The sequence below is a fragment of the Nycticebus coucang genome, chromosome 3 (genome assembly GCF_027406575.1).
Source record: "Nycticebus coucang isolate mNycCou1 chromosome 3, mNycCou1.pri, whole genome shotgun sequence".
In the NCBI taxonomy this organism is placed as follows: domain Eukaryota; kingdom Metazoa; phylum Chordata; class Mammalia; order Primates; family Lorisidae; genus Nycticebus; species Nycticebus coucang.
The window spans coordinates 93583724-93605847 of NC_069782.1; the positions used below are offsets into that span (position 1 = coordinate 93583724).

At 39.2% G+C, this 22124-nt stretch overlaps 1 protein-coding gene across 4 annotated transcripts in view; it reads right to left on the bottom strand.

Moving 5' to 3' along the window:
• VCL (vinculin) overlaps nt 1-22124 on the bottom strand; it is a 115464-nt gene that overhangs the window by 71192 nt on the left and 22148 nt on the right. For all 4 annotated transcript variants that reach the window (XM_053586046.1, XM_053586050.1, XM_053586047.1 and 1 more), the window contains exon 2: nt 4892-4962. In XM_053586046.1, the coding sequence (XP_053442021.1) occupies nt 4892-4962 (71 nt within the window). The remainder of the gene's footprint in view (nt 1-4891; nt 4963-22124) is intronic.

A 22124-nucleotide genomic window follows, 5' to 3' on the forward strand; every position in this document is an offset into this window, starting at 1 on the left:
TGCATACTGCAATAGCAATTTTCCCATACCAAATAAAACAGTTTGCCATAAATATTTCTTACTGAGAAGGAATCAATTTGAAGCAATTCTACACTGACAGAAAATGAATCAGAACGGTTTGACATACAGCTTATTCTTCTTCATTACAGCACTACCACCTATTACTCATTCTCTATTTGGTTATGAATCTTCCTGAAAAATGACTTTCATGTTGTCATCCTCCTGCTCAAGAACTACAATGTCCCTCTGTTGCCCAATTCTAAATTCCTCTGCCTGGCTTTCAAGGACCTTTACCACTTCGCCCCACCTACCTATCTAAGCTTAGTTCCCACCACCCTCACCATGACTGCTTCTCTTCCCTTACAGGCCCACAGGCCTTGCTCTTGCCATTCGCTGCACCCGGAATATTTTCCTTTCTCCCTATATTATCCCTCCTCCCAAGTCCCACTTTCTACATAAACCCTCTTGCTACTATTCCTACTTACAGCGATGGCTCTTTCTCTAAATACTACTATAAAGTCAATCTGAATTACAGCTCTTTAATTTGAAACATCTTAAAATATTTCTTTTTATAAAATCTCTCTGCAACAGTAGTTCCAGCATGGCTCCTCCATCATTCATAGAAAAATAAAACATATCTGACATACTCCCAGGGGTGCCCTTGGGATTATGCACAATTTCCAGACACAATACCTGTAATTTCACTAATTTCTCCCCCAACATAGAATAACAAAAAGCAAAAGAATATATTTAAATGAAAGTTCAACAAAATCACAAAAGTGAGCAGGAATGAGAGGAATTGACCTTAACTATGCACAATTTATTTTAAGTAAAGCATTAATATACTTAGGTACTTTATCACTATTAATAAATCATTTACAGCTAGGAGCAGTGGCTCATGCCTATAATCCAGCAATTTGGGAGGCCAAGGTGGGAGGATTGCTTGGAGCCAGCAGTTCAAGATGGCCAGATGGCAGCATAGTGAGACCCTGACTCTACAAAATATTAAAAAATTAGCCAGGCATGGTAGCATATACCTGTAGTCCCAGCTACTTGGCAGGAGGATCAAGTGAGCTCAGGCATTGGAAGCTGCAGTGAGCTGTAATTGGGCTGCACTGAAGCCTAGAAAACAGAGCAAGACTACCTGTCTCTAAAAAAATAACAACAAAAAATTGAAAAAAAAATTTTTTTTCACTGGGCATGGTGGCTCATACCTGAAATCCTAGCACTTTGGGAGGCTGAAGTGGGTGGATTCCTTAAGCTCTGGAGTTCGAGACCAGCCTGAGCTAGAGTGAGACCCCATTTCTACTAAGAATAGGGGAAAAAAAAAAACTAGCCAGGCATTGTGGTTGGCGCCCGTAGTCCCAGCTACTCAGGAGGCTGAGGAAAGAGGATTGCCTAATCCCAAGAGTTTGAGGTTGCTATAAAGTACGATGCTGTGACACTCAACCCCAGTGCAAATGAGTTAGAGTCTGTCTCATAAATAAATAAATAATTTTCAACACATCTCATAAGTGATCATTCATTATATACTGGCAAGAACTACTATTCAATATACCACTTAGCATTCTGGGTACACAGAAAGCCAGCATGAGTGTCTAGCCCATTAATCAATCAACTGCACATAAATATTAACTACTGCTACCAGACATCTGATGAGGAGGAGGAGAATGGTGATGATGAGGAGGTGAAGATGATGATGACACAAAATGCAAACATGGAGTACAATAGCTGACACCCCTGATGACAGTCTCAAATGGACAAATGACTTCTTTTTTTTTTTGAGACAGAGTCTCACTATGTCCCCCTCGGTAGAGTGTTGTGGTGTCACAGCTCACAACAACCTCAAACTCTTGGGCTTATGCAACTGATTCTCTTGCCTCAGCCTCCTACATAACTGGGACTACAGGTGCCCGCCACAATGCCCAGCTATTTTTTTGTTGCAGCTGTCATTGTTGTTTAGCTGGCCTGGGCTGGGTTCGAACCCACCACCCTCAGTGCATGTGGCCAGTGCCATAACCATTGTGCTATGGGCACTCAGCCAACAAATGACTTCTTATGCTGCTTAACAGTACAGCATGGCTGTTGCACTCCTGAAGTTTATGACAACTGGGGCAGTTCCCATGGCAATCATCATGCAATCCTACACCTCTTCTGCAACAATATAGCTATTATTGAAATCTTGGGTAAAATTAGTAAATTGTAAACTCTACCTGCCAGTGCAGCCAGGGATCAGGTAACTCTTGCTCCACCCAAAAGAAAGGCTGTAACAATGTAAATCTTTTTCTATATTAAAATGGTCCTCTTTTTTTTTTTTTTTTTTTTTTTTGAGACAGAGCCTCAAGCTGTCACCCTGGGTAGAGTGTCATGGCATAACAGCTCACAGCAACCTCCAACTCCAGGGCTTAAGCGATTCTCTTAGCCTCCCAAGTAGCTGGGACTATAGGCACCCACCACAATGCCCACCTATTTTTTTGGTTGCAGGCGTCATTGTTGTTTGTGGGCCTGGGCTGGATTCGAACCCGCCAGCTCAAGTATTATGTGGCTGGCACCTTAGCCACTTGAGCCACAGGCGCCGAGCCTCCTCATTTTTACAATAAGGAATTGCTTGTGTACTTGGAATCCCTCATTGACAATTACAATTAAAATATATCATTTTTAAATGATATTAAACTTATTTCCAATATACCCTTAATTGCCAGTCACAAAAATAGCCTGTATGATACAACGAAAACCCCCAAATACTGAAACCCATCATATCCGTTCCTGAAAAATGTTTAAATATACATTAGATAACTTATGTATAACTCTACCTACAAGCCAAGTATGTTCCATAATCTATAGACCCAAAATCCTAGCATACTGGGAGTAGAGACTGATTTAACAACAAATTTCTAAAACTTATTTTATTCTCTAATGTTGCCTAAGCAGTCACTATCAAGAAATCCTTATAAAAGTAGACTACAGAGGAAGCTTCAGTCGGTCATGCCCTGGATACTTCTAAACATCAACTAAACAGCTCGAAAGAATGTCGTACTCAACAGTTCCAAGGATGTCATTAATTGCTTCCATCTGCTTCCCTCTCTGTCCCTGCCGGCTCCAAGTAGAGGTGCCTACTTTTTTCTGCTTCATTTTGTATTCTACAGAAAAGCAAGAAAAGCATAAAGAGCCATCATGTTTTAAATTGTAGAATATTTGCTTGCCCCCAGATTTGTCTGATGAACACAGCCAGACTGTCATTTGTAGGCGAGGCTATTTGCAAGTAACACTTCAGAGTGTGACACATTAAGATAGGAACTTTTTAAAACTGCTCAGCAAATTTTTCAGTTGGTCCTAACATATTGTTTTTCCTGATTCCCTGTGGAGTTCAGCAACATCCTCCCTCTGTAATGGTACATTAAAAGTCACAAAATGATAACTCTCTAATTCTATCATCCCTTCCACATTAATTGGTTAGACTTCCCCTCATCAGCAAAGTCAGGAAAAGTGCTTACTTCTTTCCTTTAAATTAGTAAGACCAGAGTAAAGGGGTTGGTGCCATAGTTAACCACCAAAGGTGATCAATGAAGTTTTGTTTTATTTCAAAGTTACTTTTGTTGTTGTTCTGGCTAATTTTATCACAACTAAGGAATGATCCTCTTTAATTTCTCTAAGTCCCCAAGGAAGCCTATGGAAGCATGTAGCGTTTTTCAAGAATATATCTCTGAGAATGAGCAGAAATGAGTTTCTGTCAATATCCATTTACCAATCAAATTATTTTCATAGACTAGGATTGTCAGAGTTAAAAGGGGTTTTTGTAGGGTCATCTAGTCTACCTACCTACATGATAGTGAACCCCCTCCCCCACCCACTTTCTCACCATGCTCTGTACCTTCCAGGGGATGAGGGACAACCTCATACAACTTGGAGGTGTATTTTTAATGTAAGGTAAATGCAAGGTTAATTATAATATGTCTAACTGACAGCATAAGATTCTTCTTAACATAACAGATTAATGGGAAGATATGTAAACAAAGTTGGTTAGGTTTAGAAGAAACCTTGAGATCATCAAGTCCAATGAAGGTAAAACAAAAAAGGTACTCCATGAAATAGGCTCCATATAAAACAGAAGTTTCTAGTACCTGACTTCCTAACACATGTAGACATTTTACAAAATTAACAGAAACAGGTCTACAGAAGCACCTACTCAAATTTAAGTTAGAAATAAGAAGACATCATCAAGAGTGAAATTTTTGCATCTGTTCAGTGAAAAAGGAGAACGTAAAGAAGATAAAAATAAAAGAACACTTTTAGCTTTAAAATTGTGATATATAATATGCATATAGAAAACTGCAAAAAAAAATGTATGATATAATAATTATAAAATAATGACCCATGTAACTCATTACTTAAGTCAAGAAATAGAACATTGTTACTACTTTAGAAGACCCTATGTATAAGACTCCTCCTCTCTCCTAGAGATACCAGTACCCTGACTATGGTGATTATTCTTTTCTTACTCATCTTTATCTTTTTACCATATAAATAGGCATATCTAAACAACATAACTTGTTTCTGCATGTTTTTGAGTTTTTGTTTTTGTTTTTTTGAGACAGAGTTTCACTATGTCACCCTCGGTAGAGTCGTAGTGTCACAGTTCACAGGAACCTCACAGCTCACAGCAACCTCCAGCTCTTGGGCTTAGGTGATTCTCTTGCCTCAGCCTCCCGAGTAGCTGGGTCTACAGGCACCCGCCACAATGCCCCGCTATTTTTTTTGTTGTTGTTGCAGTTTGGCCAGGGCTGGGTTAGAACCCGCCACCCTTGATATATGGAGCCGGCGCCCTACTCACTGAGCCAACAGGCCCTACCCATATTTTATTTTTTTTTAGAAGAATATTTTAATGACTTACTTAATAAATGCTGGTGGCATATCTCTCTTCAAAATCTGATCCTCTGTGGTTTGAACAGTCTCTTTTCCAACCTACAAGGGGAAAAAAATTCATGATTCAAATATAAATTCTCAGACTTTTAAAAACATAGCCTATCATTAAAGTTTCTGGATTCAAAAGGAAGTTTCTGGATTTTTAAAAATTATTAAGATTGCTCTCATAATATGCTTACATAATATGCTCAACAATATGGAATAAAAACATAGTTGTCTTACTCCTTTTCCAGAGTAACTTATTTGAAGGCAATATTGAACGTAGTAAGAAAAAAAAAGAAATTCATCATTGAGAATATATATGTGTTTCTGTTTAACTGAAAAACTCTGCTACATGTCTAAAAGTTTACATGAAGTATATGAATCAAGTTAAACTAAAATGTCTATTCAGAAAAAAGACAGAAGTTATGGATTTGGGGAAAATATTTCAAGCAATTATTCCTCTGAAACTAGAAACCAAACATGAAAATATGCAACTTCACTAGTAATCAAAAAAAATGAAATTAAAACAACATGATATTTTCCCCAAATTATACAGCAACTTAAAATGAAATAACATATAATGTTGAATGCAACAATGGAATAGTTATACACCCTGCGGTGGCAATGTAAATTGTTACGTTCTCTTTGGAAAATCATTTGCTAATGGGTATTAAGAGACATAAAAAATGCCATACCTAGGGATTCCACTTATGAGACTATAACATACAAGCAATAATAGCAGAGTGGTAATAATATTCACAAAAGTATTCATTATGATGTTAGTTATAAAAGTTAAGACACTTTTTAAATAACTTATCCAACAAAGAGAAACAGTTACAATATAGCTTTAGATTGCATATTATAGAGGTCATTAAAATAACACTTAATAAAGACTCAGCACTATGGGAAAATGTTTATGACATTACATTTCATTTAAAAGAATGTAAAGGACAAATACACTTGACTACAACAAATAATCCATATGTATAAAGCAAAAACACTTAAAAGAGTATGAAACAAAATGTCAACAGAGGTTATGTTAATGCTTAGGAAATTTTGAGTGAATTTGTATCTGTATATCCTGTTTTTTTGAAAATGCGATTATTTTACATGTTTTATCATTTAAAAATACTAACATGTTACTCTAAGCTATTTAGGTATAATTATTTCCTACCTAATAATTTTAGTACATAATTATCTGTCATTTTACATAAATCTTCCAAACAACAATGGTCAAAAACTTTTTTAAATTATCAAAACATTAAACTTCACACTAACCAGATTATGTATGTGTGCATGTATATATTATATCACAAAGGCATGTATATATCACAAAGAGTACACATACTCACTTTCTTCAAAATTACTCCTCTGCAGGATTTAGACATCAATTTTTCTTCCACTGTCATGTACCATAAAGTACTATTCAAGAATAAACTTAAATGGGTGACTTTTACCATTTACTGTATTAATCACTATAAGCCTCCTAAAAGTTATAATCATATATAAACCGTATTTTAACAGAAATCTCTAAAATTTTTAAAACCCAGGATGGAAAGTATCTCAGTCCTACTGTTCAATCATTTAATTTTTGGTTGAGTTTATGTGGGGGGTGCCTGTATACCCAGCTACTCAGGAGGCTGAGGCAAGAGAATCGCTTAAGCCCTGGAGTTGGAGGTTGCTGTGAGCTGTGTGAGGCCAAGGCACTCTACCGAGGGCCAGAAAGTGAGACTGTCTCTACAAAAATAAATAAATAAATAAATAAATAAATAAATAAATAAAATAATTTTTGGTTGAGTTTAAAGAAAAAAAAAGGAAGAAGAAGAAAATTCCTAAATGCACGGTAAATCAGCTTAAGAAAATAACACAATAAATTATTTTCCAGGAATACAAGTATGCATAAGTTAGTGAATACAAGGTTTTCTTTTTTTTCTCTCAAGTTAATAGCTCAGAAAAAGCAACACACATATACCACTGTGTGATAGCCAGTGCTTTTGTAGACAATAGGCTGTCTGTATCACAATGACAGGCTTTCAAATCAGCAGTTAGTTCTCTAGAGCTTCTCAGATCAAAACACAACAAAATATTTCCAGATATCTCTGTTCACTATCTTTTCCAACTGAAACCAACCATTCAAAAAGCTGTGGCCATGATTTCAGGAAGTAAAAGATGTTTGGCCACAAAATCACTGGTTCATGCTAAATATAAAGGACCTAAGGATAGTCACAGTTAGGAAACATGGAGATCCCTTTATATATGTGTGGGAAAGAAGGGACAGAGAGAGCTAGGGAGGGAGAGAAAGGGAAGTGACCTCCTTTAGAAAAGAGTCGGTTATTCAGGGTTATTAATTTTTTTTTTTTTTTTGAGACAGAGTCTCACTTTGTCACCCTCAGTAGAGTCCTGTGGCGTCGTAGCTCACAGCAACCTCCAACTCTTAGGCTCAAGTGATCCTCTTGCTTCAGCCTTCTGAGTAGCTGGGACTACAGGCACCTGCCACAATGCTGGGCTATTTTTTAGAGACGGGGTCTCACTCTGGCTCAGGTGGGTCTCAAACTCCTGACCTCAGGCAATCCACCCACCTCGGTCTCCCAGAGTGCTGGGATTACAGGCATGAGCCACCGCGCCCGGCCATATTAAACATTTCTTGAGCACAACTACATGTGCCAGGTGGTGTTCTAGGTACTGCAGATAGAGCACACAATTAAAATAAGTTTCCTGCCCTTATGAACTTACATTCTAACAGAGGTAGACAGAATGTACACAAGTAAAGAAACAAACAATAAAATCCCAGACAATAACAAGGATGATGCTATAAAAAGCATAGGATGGAAGTAGAGGGATGCAGAGGGCGCCTCTTAGAAAGAGTGGACAAAGAAGTGTTCTCCGAACAAGGAACAGGCAAGACTGGTGCTGAGACTTTGAAGATAATAAGAAGGAAGGATTCAAGTTCTCTTCTTAAAAGAGAACAATTCAGGGTGACTAAAAAGAAAAAGGCCCTAAGGCAAGAAAAACTGGGTATATTTTAGGAACCCAAAGGAGGCCAGAATGACTGAAGTTGAGCAAGGTCAGATCACAAAAATCCTTTTAGGACAGCTTCAGGTGTTTGGAATCCTTTCAAAGGACAAAAGAAAGCAGAAGTTCTAAACAAGAGATCAGTATAATCTGATTTTCTTTTAAAAGGTCATTGTGCCTATTATGTGAAAAAGTAATCTTAAGGGCCAAAGGGGAAGCAGTCATTCAGAGGAGTGACAATAAAACAAGACATGAAGGGCGGCACCTGTGGCTCCGTGGGTAGGGCGCCGGGCCCCATAGACCCAGGGTGGTGGATTCAAACCCAGCCCTGGCCAAACTGCAACAACAAAATAAATAGCCAGGCGTTGTGGCGGACGCCTGTAATCCCAGCTGCTCGGGAGGCTGAGTCAAGAGAATCACACAAGTCCAGGAGCTGGAGGTTGCTGTGAGCTGTGTGACGCCAAGGCACTCTACTGAGGGTGATAAAGTGAGACTTTGTCTCTAAAAAAAAAAAAAGACATAAAAATGGAAACTAAAAAAAGAACAGAATTGCAATACCTTGGAAAAAGAACTATTATTAGGACTTGCTCTTAGAGTGAGTGGGATGGGGGATGAAGATTAGATTGAGGTAAAAAAATAAATAAAAATTAAAAGGAACTTTTAGGTCAATGAAATGAAAAGTCTTCAAAGGCAGCAATGCTAGAAGACTGGTAGGGGAAAAGATTTGTCAACAGAAGATTTAACAAAATCATGACTTTACTAGGTAACACCATGAAATTGCAATTAACCAATATTTTGACACCAGTAGAGGTCATTACTAAAAAAATGAATTGTATTTAATTACTTTATGCTTCTTTTGCAAGGGTAGGAGTAGGTGAGGAAAGAGAGTATTCATGCGACAGACACTAAATCTGATTTTGTTATTCTAAACTGCATTCATACTTGAAGTGATAATATCCATTACCACTCTGTTCTCAAGCCACTCAGCCCAGAATTAGGTTAGGTACAATGAATGGCCCAGTTTTTAAGGTACAACACATAAAAGATGACTATGTAGAATGAATGCCATTTTTACTTGAGGGACTGATTTTCAGCAGTCTCAAAATCTGCTGTCCAACAGAATTTTCTGTTATAATAGAAATGTTGTATTTATGACTCGGCGCCGGTACCTCAGTGGTTAGGGCACTGGCCATATACACCCGGGCTGGTGAGTTGGAACCCGGCCCCAGGCCTGCCAAACAACAACAAAAAAAAAATAGCTGGGCGTTGTGGTGGGCGGCTGTAGTCCCAGCTACTTGGGAGGCTGAGGCAAGAAAATGGCTTAAGCCCAGGAGTTGGAGGTTGCTGTAAGCTGTGATGCCACTGCACTCTACTGAGGGCTACAAAGTGAGACTCTGTCTCAAAAAGAAAAAAAAAAAAGGAATGTTGTATTTAATCACTTCTGCCTAATACAGGAACCATTAGCCACACATGGGTATTGAGCACTTGGAAATGTGGCTAGTGCAAATAAGGAACTGAATTTTTACTTTAATTTTAACTGCCACGTGTGGCAAGTGGTTACCATATTAGACCACTCAGACCTTCATTGGGACCTTCATTGTCTCCTAAAACTGGTCTTCCTACCTCCAGTCTCTTCATTCTTCTGATTCACTCTTCACTCAGCATCTAGCTTAACCTTCATTTATGTCTTTGCTACGTGGTCTCTTCACAAAGGTCTCTTCTGGAAAGACAGAAGTCACCCAGGCAAGAAGAGAAGGATCAGAAAGTTCAACCAGAAAGAACAGCACAGGGAGGCACCCGTGGCTCAAAGGGGTGGGGCGCAAACCCCATATGCCAGAGGTGGTGGGTTCAAACCCAGCCCTGGCCAAAAACTGCAAAAAAGAAACAAAGAAAAGAAAGAGAAAGAACAGCATGGGCAAAGCTCAGACCCAGGTGTGAGTACAAGGTTGCCTAAACTAGAAAGACAGGCTGGTGTGGCTTCATTTGCTGAAAAGGTTAGGAAAAAAGCTCAGTCAGTCCAGGAAGAACATTATATGCTAAGTGAAGCTAGAGAGGATTATGTTACTTTAACCTCCACATTTATTCAAAGATTGTCACCCTTTGTTCTAGATCTTTCCAATTCAGTGTTCTGTCCCTAAAGCATCCAGTCAAGAACCTCCAAAGAAGCCCGTTTCTAAAGACACACAGAGCCCAAAAGGCATGTCCCATTTGTAAACAACTGGCAAAGCCTGTCTAGGAAAAACAAAGACAAAGAAAGTTTGAGTTTTTAAGCCATTAACCAAGAGATAATAGGAAATGCACTTTCCTCCTCTCCCCCCACGCCATCAAAACAGAAACAGTTTCTATAGCACCCATCTGTTCCAAATAAAAATAGAGAAGAGCAAACAAGAAAGGGATTAATTCACAAAATGGTCTTTGTTAACTAGCTGGAATCTTCGTGGCTTGTGGGAAAACATTATTCCTGGAGGTCAGCTTACTATGGGGAAGCATATGATTTCTGATATAAGCTGCAACTTTGCAAACAAAAAGCTCATTAAAAATCATCAAATGGGTAGTCTAAGGAATTGATATATTTCTTTTTTGTTTGGTTTTTTTTTGCAGTTTTCTTCAGAATATGGGGCCAGCGCCCTACTCCTTTGAGCCACAGGACCATCCCAGGAATTGATATATTTCACTCAACATGTTTCTACGATTGAATGAGCTTTTTCATTCAACACGTTTCTAACACTTTGTGGTACTATAGCTATCATTCATTCATTTTCATTGATAACATATTTTACCAGTTATTACACAACATATTGTTAAGGAATTCATCCATATATATCATACATTTTAAAAAAATCAACAAATGCTGGGGCAGCGCCTGTGGCTCAAAGGAGTAGGGCACCGGCCCCATATACCAGAGGTGGTGGGTTCAAACCCAGCCCTGGCCAAAAACCGCAAACAAAAAAAATCAACAAATGCTTTTTCTTTTTTTGTTATTTTTTTATTTTTTAATTTTTTGAGACAAGAGTATTGGGTTATTGCCCTTGGCGGAGTGCACTGGCATCATAGCTCACAGCAACCTCAAACTCTTGGATTCAAGCAATTCTCTTGCCTCAACCTCCCAAATAGCTGGGACTACAGGAGCCTGCCACAATACCCAGCTATTTTTAGAGATGAGATTTCGCTCTGGCTCAGGCTGGTTTTTCTATTTTAGAGATGGGGTCTTGCTATGTTGCCCAGGCTGAACTCAGATTCCTGGGATTAAGAGATTCTCCGACCTCAGCCTCCCACATAGCTGGGACTGCAGGTGTCACACTACCATGCCAGGCTAACAACTGTTTCTAAATGTACACAACTCCAGCTCATTGAGACACTTGACCTGTTAAGCCACATTTTCTACTACATGAGTTAAAAGCACATGTGCTGAAATTTGATGACTTGATTTCTAGTCCAGCTTAATGAATAAATGGCTACATGACCTCAAATAAGGCGTTTAATTACTCAAATCTTTCTTCTACCACTATATAATATAATCTCTCTAGGTGTCACCTTGTCTATTGTTGGTTGGCCAAACTCCATTTTAGCTCTCTGATAAAGAAACATACCTTTAACTTTCTCTTTTCTATGTTAAGTTATCATTTATTATCTCAAATTGTTTTTAAGGACATATGAATTATTAAATACAAAATTTAAAACACTCTCTTCCTGTATGTTTTATATGTCTTTTATAAATATAGATTCAACTAAAGTCAATGCCTAACTTTTTTACCCTTACAATAAGACTCATTCCTTCTTTAAAAAATAAAAAACAAACCTGTAACTTAAAGGGTAAAAAAACACAGAGACAAGAACAATAAATAGATCTTAGTTATGGTCTAAGTTCTGAGCTAGGTTTCCAGGTTGGCATTTTTAAATAATCCTTCTAGAGTAATCTAACTTTATAGCAAATACAGTTGTCCCTAGACCTACTCAGGAATTAGTTCCAGGATCCCCTCAGCCATGTGGATACCAAAACCCACCAATGTTCAAGTCTGTTTTATAAAATGGCATCACATTTGCATAACCCATGCACATCCTCCCAAATACTTTAAATCACCTCCAGATTACTTAACAATAGCTACTTAACATAATGTAAATTCTATGTAAAAAGTGGTTATACTGCCTAGTTTAGGGAATAATGACAAGGAGAAAAAGAAGTCTGTACATTTTCAGTACAGATGCAACCATCATTTTTTCCCTGAAAACTTGAATTCACAGTTGGTTGAATCCGTGGATTTGTGGCACCCACAGATACTGAGGGGAACTATACATGTTATTCCTTCCTATCTTTATTTCGTTGCTGAGAGAAACTCAAATGTATTAGTTCTATTCAATTCTGAAATTACTTCTTTATTTTCTTCTTCAAAGAATACTCTTGAACTCTTGAGGCCTGATCCCATTCAATTCAATAAACAGGCAGTAAGTGCCAACTATGTGTCCACTAGGTGGTGGGAAGAGAATGAGATAAGAAGTAAAACATCCTTAGACATAAGCTGAAATAATGGTAATGAATGACTAAGAGGCCTGGGGGCATTTTTAGGGGGCTTGGCAGGAAGCCCTGTTTCTTTTGAAGAGCTCTTACTTTGTTCAGTAGTTAATTTAAATATCTTTTGTTCAGTAAGTGACTTTAGTTCAAAATTCTATGTGAGAGGCCTTTTGTCTTCTGCTGTTGTTATTATTACTCCTTTCATCCCAATCTACTTGATTTGGTTTAGTAACGTAGAGAAATTTTGGTCTCATTCCAGTAAAAAAAAAAAAACTCACTACCTAGACTAAAAAATATGTTAATGTAGATGTCTCCCTCAGCTAGTCTAAGTATAAGAAAACAGTAAGATAAAACACAGCAGGAAGGACTTGTGCTACCAATTTGTATAGTAAAAGTGGTAACTGCAGAGCAGTACATTGAAAATGTGGCAGGGAGATGTTCTTAACATATTTAGACAATAGGTTCTTGATGTATTTAGACAAGAGGATACATGTGAGGGAAATGTAAGCCTTTACAGTATGCCAACCCCTGGGGACAACTGATCATGACCAGACATGGGAATATACACCCATTTGTCTATACTTTGGCTCAAATCAATGTCTGATGGCACGAGTGTTAATGCTGATCAATCTGTTTTACCCAACAACCATTCTGATAAGCAGCTGTGTTCAGTGCCAGGCCTGGGTCAGATAAGGATCATAATAAGGTATCTGACCCACCATCAGTGATGTTTTTGATTGTTTTCCTGAAGTGGTGATGGGCTTGTGATCCATCTACCCCTCACTGATACCCTTTGTATATCATTCATAGATGGCCAGCCAGAGTCCAGTGTCTAAGAAGCCATATTCAGAAAAACTAAAACTCTCTAATCTACTCTGATTTCCAATTCAGTCATTCATTTTTATTAAGCACTTAATAAATACTTCCTATTTGGTAGTCATTGTGTGTGTCTGGGGATACAAAAGTAAATGAAACTCAGTCCTCGCCCTTCATAGATAAGACAAATGCTTATGATTCTAATGCAGGTAGTGCATGATCTAATAGAGGTATATCCAAGTTTCAGCCCTGCATAAGTGAGGTACAGGAAGTTTCACAGAAAAAAAACTCTAGAAAGGCTGAATAATAGTTCTCCAGAAGAAATGGGATTCAAGGTAAAAAGGAAGGCTATGAGCTAGGCTAAGCAGATGGGACTCTAGCCCCAGGTGAAAGACCATGACTCTGTCTCAAAAAAAAAAAAAAAAAAAAAAAGAAGGGACCAGAGAGAAGAAAACTAGGAAAATGAGCAATCAAGAAATATACAACATACAGGGCAGCGCCTATTACTCAGTGAGTAGGGCACGGGCCCCATATACCCAGGGCGGCAGGTTCAAACCCAGCCCCAGACAAACTGCAATAAAAAATAGCTGGGCGTTGTGGCGGGCACCTGTAGTCCCAGCTACTCGGGAGGCTGAGGCAAGAGAATGGCCTAAGCCCAAGAGCTGGAGGTTGCTGTGAGCTGTGACGCCACAGCACTCTACTGAGGGTGACAAAATGAGACTGTATCTCTAAAAAAAAAAAGAAAGAAAGAAATATACAACATACAATGTACCAATTATTACAAGCAGTAATCAAGAAAACCCACATGGCCCCTGATCTCAAGAAGTCTTAGTGAAAGATAAACTAGCAATGAACTAAAGCAACAGCAGTGTGGATGGGGATAAGAGAGCAAATGTAGATGTAAGAGATGCAGCTACACAAGAAACAATGTGGAGGGTGAGAGAGAAATCCAGGACGACTCCCAGCTCCTGGTCAATAGGAAATGCAGGAAGAAAGGCAGATCCGGGAGGGAAACTAACTAGCACTGAAATGTTCAGATGGAGATGTTCAATAAGCAATTGAATAGATGGTCCCTCCTTGCACTTGAATCTGCTAAAGGAACAGATTTGAAAGTACAAGTGATCAAGTGGTTCTACAAGCCATGGATTGGGCGGTGCCCATTGCTCAGTGGGTAGGGTGCCAGCCACATACATCCAGGCTGGCAGGTCAAACCTAGCCCGGGCCAGCTAAACAAAAATGACAAGCGCAACAAAAAAATAGATGGGCATTGTGGTGGGCACCTATAGTCCCAGCTACTTGGGAGGCTGAGACAAGAGAATGGAGCAATGTGACACCATGGCACTCTACCAAGGGCAACATAGTAATAAATAAAATAAATAAATAAAAGCCATGGATGATGAATGAAATCAAGACCCAATAATACCAATACATAAGTAGCTGGTGGGAGAACAAGCCAGCAAAAAAAAAAAAAAAGCTGTGAAAAAAATGTCTGAGATGGTGCAAGGAGAATGGCAGAACTATGTCACAAAAGCCAAGAGAATAGAATTTCAAGAACAGTCAATACAGTCAACTGCCAGTGAGAGGCTAATGGTTTCTGGTATTGATGAAGAGGTGCATGGCGAGAACTAAGTAAAGGCCCTTAGAACTCTGAAGGAGCAGGCCTAGCTAAAAGAAAGATAATAATCAGCTGCTGCCCCCTCATTTGCTTGATAATAATCACTATGCCTCCCTTTGCCTCTTTACCCTGGAGTAGTTTCTGAGATCTCTTCCAGGTCCTGCATACCAGTAACAGACCCACCCAGGCCAAGGAATTGACTTAACTGATCAAGGTCCTGCATTCTAAAAACTGACCCACCTAGGTAAGGGCCCATACCAAAGGATTGATGATTCCGCCCCCAAACCAGCCAATTAGCAGACCCGAATTGCCTAATCCTATGCCCTGCAAACTGTCTTTAAAAACCCTGTCTCCCTAATTCTCAGGGAGGCAGACTTGAGAGATATCTCCCACTGCAACCCCAAACGTGTTCTGAGTCTCCTCAGCAGGAAATACAAACCAGTTGGGCAGCAATAACGTATTCACAGAGCTGTACAAACATCACCACAATCAACTTTTGAATATTTTCCTCACCACCAAAGAAACCCAGTAACCATTAGCAGTCAACACCACTCCCATTTACTCCTAACCATTCCCCACCCCCATCCAGCCTTAGGCAACCACTAATCTACTTTCCCTCTACGTTTTGCTTAGTTTGGACATTTGACATAAACAGAATCACCCAGGTTGTACTCTTCAGTGACTGGCTTCTTTCTTTCTCTCTTGTTTTTTTTTTGTTTTTGTTTTTGAGAAAGAGTCTTACTTTGTCGCCCCCAGTAGAATGCCCTGGCGCAATGGCCCAGGGTAGTAACCTCTGACTCCTGGGTTCAAGCAATTCTCTTGCCTCAGCCTCACAAGTAGCTGGGACTACAAGCGCCCACCACCATACCTGGCTAATTTTTCTATTTTTACTAGAATTGAAATCTCACTTTTGCTCAGGCTGATCTCAATCTCCTCAGCTAAAGAGAGCCTCCCATCTTAGTCTCCCCAAGTGTAGGAATACAGGCATGAGCCATCATGCTCCACTAGGACCTGCATTTTTCAGTTTGCCACAGTTCCCCACCACTCCCCATCGTCTCATAACTGACCTGATTCACTCATTACCTATTTGGCCCCTCAGGCCCTGAAGTTTGTGCCACCTAAACTAGCAAATAAGATTCAACCTTAATTAGCACAGTGCATTATGCAAGCTCCCCAATATTATGAGCATTATCTGGAATTTTACTTCGGCCTCAACTACTTCACTAACAATGAAACATCCCACTCATCCCCAAATATATATCCACATCAAAAGAATGACTGGAAGGAAACACATCATGGGAAGTTGAATTTGAGATTTTATTTATTTTCTTCTTAATCTTTTTCTGTGTTTTCTAGATTTTTTTTAAAAATAAGTATACATTGCCTTCATAATCAGAAAAATACAGACTAAATTCTAAAATGTACAACAACATTCTTGGCAAATAACAATCTATAAAGTTAGGAGAAACCACCAGTTCAATTTGAACTACAAGTTCAAATTTTGACCAAATGCCAAAAAATTAAATGTGCATCAATACGAACACAATCACATGAGTTAAACAGCAGATGAACTACATTAGTGGCAAGTTTTTCTCTTTTTCTTCTTCTTTGTGAGACAGGGTCTCACTCTGTTGCCTTGGCTGGAGTGCAGTGGCCTCATCATAGCTCACAACAATCTCAAACTCCTAGGCTCAAGCAATCCTCCTGCCTCCATCTCCCGAGTAAGTGAGACTACAGATTCATGCCAGCATGCCTGACCAATTTTTCAAATTTTTTATAGAGACTCTTAGACTGCTCTCAAACTCATGGCCTCAAGCAATCCTCCTACCTCGGCCTCCCAAAGTGTGAAGAGCCACTTCACGCAGACTGGAGATTTCTAATGTCAAGCAATCATCATCCAATGCCACATACATTCCTTAGAACTAAAATTAAGTTCCACTGGGAGTAGCTGTTTCTTGTAAACCACTATGAGATTGAGTGTATCAATTAAGGCTAAGTAAATATTAGCAGAGCAGCCTCACCAGATCCCCATCATGAAGATACCATGAATAGGCTTCATGTACAAATATTTCATTCTTTCCCTCAAGATTCTTCTGTAGACTTCACAGCCACCTACACTTGTCTTCTGGAGAGCCATCAAATTAATAGTAAACAAGTCATCAGCACAGGGAATTTCTCCCCACCACCCACTTTCTCCCTAACTTCCTCAAGGAAACCCAAGAGAAACTCCTCCATTTCACAAATAGAAAATAATAGAGTGAAAAAAATTGGCAATCTGGGTGGCGCCTGTGGCTAAAGGACTAGGGCGTCAGCCCCATATACCGAAGGTAGCGGGTTCAAACCTGACCCCAGCCAAAAACTGCAAAAAAAAAATTGGCAATCTAATCCAAATTTTTTGCATTAGAGGTTATTTTTCTGAGAAAGTTACAGATCTTGAATTTAAATACAAGCCTCTTGGCTCCATTTCCACTGATTTCAAGTACACTTCCTAACTTGCAAGTAAGACATTTGTTAAGTGACAAATATTCCTCCACTGATTTAAAGTATATCAAATCCTACTGAAAGTGATTTTCATTTTGGTTTCAAATATTCATAAGCAAATGCTACATAACAAAACATAAATGTTCCCCCAACTCCCACCTTTTAGTCCTTACTTTAAACTTCTTTACTCACAATCTTTACTTTTCCCAGTTTTCTTAATTATTAAAAAGATTACTTAAATGAGAGCTGAACATTATTCTCACTAGGTATAATTAATCATTATACGTTCATAAATATTGGCGGGGAAGAAAAGATCATTGGATGATCTGAATGTAATCTTTAGGAGATGCTTCAAGTGGAGAGCAAATTCCTCAAGGAACTGATGACTTAGTGTCTGTTACTGTTTTTTTCCCTCAGAGCCATGATACACAGTGACTGGCGCATAGTAAGTGCTCAGAAATTAAGTGCCAACTGAAGTGAGTAGGATTATAAAGATAATTAGCAAAATAGGTTAACATTTCATTCTACCATTTTCAGGTCTGCACACATACTCTTTGTTTTTTTTAAGAGACAGAGTCTCACTTGTTATCCTCGGTAGAGTACTGTGAAGTCACAGCTCACAGGAACCTCCAGCTCTTGGTGTAAGCAATTCCCTTGCCTCAGACTCCTAAGTAGCTGGGACTACAGGCGGCCACCACAGTGCCCAGCTATTTTTTGGTTGCAGTTGCCATTGTTGTTTATCTGGCCTGGGCTGGGTTCGAACCAGCTGTGGCCGGCACCCTACCCACTGAGCCACAGGAGTCGCCCTGCACACATACTCTTTAGATCCTCTGTTCGCTTAAGCCCAAGAGTTGCATCACAGCACAAGAGTTGACATCACAGCACTCTACCGAGGGCGACATAGTTTAACTGTCCAAAAAAAAAAAAAGAAAGAAAGAAAATTTAGCCAGGTGCCATGGCAGGCACCTGTAGTGCTGGCTACTAGTGAGGCTGAGGCAGGAGGATCACTTGAACCCAGGAGTTTGAGGTTGCTGGGAGGTAGGCAGATGCCACTGCTCTCTAGCCTGGGCAACAGAGCCCGTGTCTCAAAAAACAAAATCATGCTGTGAGTCAGGAGCTCTTTATTACCTCATTAAATCTCTAAATGTGTACAACCCTATGAGACAGGTTCCACTCAATATCCCATTTTACAAATGACGAACAGTCACAGGTTAAATGATTTGTCTAACATCACTTGGACAGTAGTGTTAGCCTCAGTATACCATACTGTGTACTATACTGTGTCTTTTTTCAGTGTGAGAATGGGATTCAATGATGTCTAATATTTTCTGCTGTTGTGGTGCATGATTCTATAACTCTACAGAGCTATCAGATGGCAAGAAGGACAAGAAAAAATTCAAGGGCATAATAGGCGAATATAAACCATAAGGATGCAGTCTGACCAAGTGATGTCCAACTGTCTTGGTTTTCCTTCCCAGAAGCTGACAGATTTCCACCGCCAAGGTCCATTAGGTTTACTAGGGCTTCAGCTCTTCACTGTTACTGCTTAGGAATGATCTGCTGAGTCAACCTGGCCTTTCAAAATGGAACCAGGACTGACCAACTATGCAGCCCCTACCACCAACTTTTTAAAAATTTTTTTAATTATGGACGTGGTCAAAACTTGAAATAGCAACCCGATGGCGAAAGTCTTTACTAATGTTGGAAACCATCCTGCTTACTAATTGGAGATTATTCAGAGTCATTTTCACAATATAGTAATTGGATTTGGCTACAGGCCATAATAAACACTCTGACCCATTAAATTAGGGCCACAAGCAAAATCACTATTTCTTTGCTCAAGCTACAAACACATTTCTTACAGACAGCCAGAATTGGAAAAAATCTATGTTTTATAATATCCATGTGTCAAACAGTAAGGCTGCCAATTAAAATTATCATACAAAAAATCTTTTATGGGACCTATACCAAATAAGCTTCCCAAAGCTTTCAGGTTTTTCTTAACAGTTTCATCTACTCTTTTCAACTACTAAAAACACAATTTAGTATGACTACATATGAAGTTAGCACAGACTCAATTCTAAACTTGCTGAAAAGTGAAATAAGAGAACAGCTGTCGCACTTCCAGACCAAACTGGCCAAGATGCACCAATAGGAAAAAAAGCTAAAAACCATGTTCAGCAATACTATTTGTCTTTACGCCTTTTGCAGATTGTATTTCATTACTGCTCTTCATATAACATTAGCAGATTAGACACAGCCTGGGTCTAAACCCGTAGAAAGATTTTTACAGGATTATTACATTTATTTCCTTTTGTTTCACTTCTCACCCATATAAAACATCAATACTGCGGCCTAGATGTTGAACAGTTGTCACAGATAACTAAACCCATTATTAAGTTCTGGCTCTACTATCTGAGGTAACTCATCCCCATTTAGGTAAAAGGAAGAAACAGAATTAGAACTGAGAGAATTATACTCTAATGAGAGTTTATTTGTTTATCTACAGGGTATCCCAAAAGTGGCCACACATAGGAAAATCAACAAACTCTCATAACAACAGATATCTTGGGCCATGTTCACCACGAGAAGGGAGTGTGTGTGTGTAGAAAAGGATGGCCAACACGTAAAGAAAATTCTGTAACTACTTTGTAAAATTTTGTAATGAATATTTTGCAAATAAAGGTACATTTACTCACCATTTTCCGTTTTCTCTATGTTTGGCAACTCTCCAGACACCCTGTATTTTTTAGTTTTTCCAACACCCAGTAGTTACTGTTTAAGGAAAGCACAGTTACGTGTGAGTTAAAGGCAGGTATATGTATATTCTGAGGAATGCACTGTCAGGCAACTCCATCATCAAAAGAACATGACAGAGTGCATTTACACAAACCTAGATGGTATAGCCTACACCTAGGCCGTATGGTATAGCCTATAGCTCCTAGGCTACAAACCTGTCCAGCATGTGACCATACTGAATACTGTAGAAAATTATAGTACAATTGTTAAGTATTTGTGTATCTAAACATAGAAAAAGCACAGTGAAAATACAGTATTAAAACCTACAGGACCAGGGTCATATGTACAGTACCTGACTGTATTAAAGACAGTGCTGGCAAAGCACTATAAAGTCTAAACTACAGTTATTTATTTATCTTCAGTACTTAATAAATATCAAGTTCACGCCTAATGATTCATTAAAGAATAACACAAGTCTGTATTTGGTTCATAAATGGAAACCATCTCTAACTGAAAGTTTAAATGGAAGATATAATAGCAGAGACCCCTGGAAAACAAGAGAATGTGGCAGGTTTTCAATGCTGAATTTGCTTTTAAACTGTGAACTCCTTCCTTAGTAGGCAAGTTTCTATAAACCTAGTAATCAACAAATACACTAAAAACTTAATCATTACACAATTATATAATTGTCCTTAGGACAAATCCAAGTTCTCTCCAGGGTGAATATACTCCATTACAATTGCTAAGTGGATGTGACGGATAGATAAACTGTCTATGGCACCTCCTAAATAGTTGATCTCGTTAATATATCATTCAGGGTTGGCACCCATTGCTCAGTGGTTAGGGCACCAGCCACATGCACCAGGGCTGGTGGGTTCAAACCTGGCCAGAGCCTGCTAAACAACAATGACAACAATAACAAAAAAATAGCCAGGCGTTGTGGCGGGTGCCTGTAGTCCCAGCTTCTTGGCAAGAGAATCACAAGCCCAAGAGTTGGAGGTTGCTGTGAGCTGTGATGCTACAGCACTCTATCAAGGGTGACATAGTGAGACTCTGTCTCAAAAAAAAAAATCATTCAATGGTGCTATAATTTAATGGTGCTATAATTCTATTTTTTTTTCAATAGAAGAGATATAAACTAGAGATACTTAATGCATCTCTTATATCTGGCCACTTTTTACATTAGTTTATTCCTTAAATTACATCCTGCAAGTGATACTTCTTCAGGTAACCAAAGGTGCATAGTTAGGGAGCTTACATCCTGGAACAGCATCAGAACCACATCAATTGACTGGTTAGTATCAAAAGGTAGGAATAATCTTAGCATTCCTAGGGGTCAATGGACAGAGAGTATATTGGATTAGGAAAGCCAGTACCTGAGCTGAGACTTAAAGCATGGGTATAATTTCTGGAGAGACAAAGGCATCTTAGATGGAAGGAAGTGCAGTGTGCACGTAGAAGCAAAAGTTTGTGCATGAAACTGGAGTTTGCGCATGAAACACCAAGCAGTCTCAAGCTTGGCCTCCAGACTTCATGGGAGGGCACTACCATAGTGGGGTAGGAGCACTGGATTTTGATTTTTGTTTTGTTTTGTTTTTGTTTTGAGTATCACTTTGATGCACTTGGTACAGTGCCGTGGCATCATAGCTCACAACAAACTCAAACTCTTGAGCTCAAGCAATTCTCTCGCCGCAGCCTCCTGAGTAGCTGAGACTATAGGCACCTGCCACAACACCTTCATAAATGAAGCATAAATGAAAGAGGTCAATTTCTAGACAAGGGGGGGGCGTGATTTTTAGAGATGGGGTCTCCCTCTGGCTCAGGCTGGTCTCGAACCTGTGAGCTCAGGCAATCCACCTGCCTCGCTCTCCCACAGCACTAGAATTACAGCCAATTACCACTCTGCACAGCCTGGATTCTGATTTTGGCTTCTCCACTGCCAAAAGAAGGTACCTTAGATACACTGTTGATTATGTCTGAGAACATACTTTCTCATTCTTAAAATAAGAATTTCTAAGACCTATTGCCAACTCTATCAATGTATAA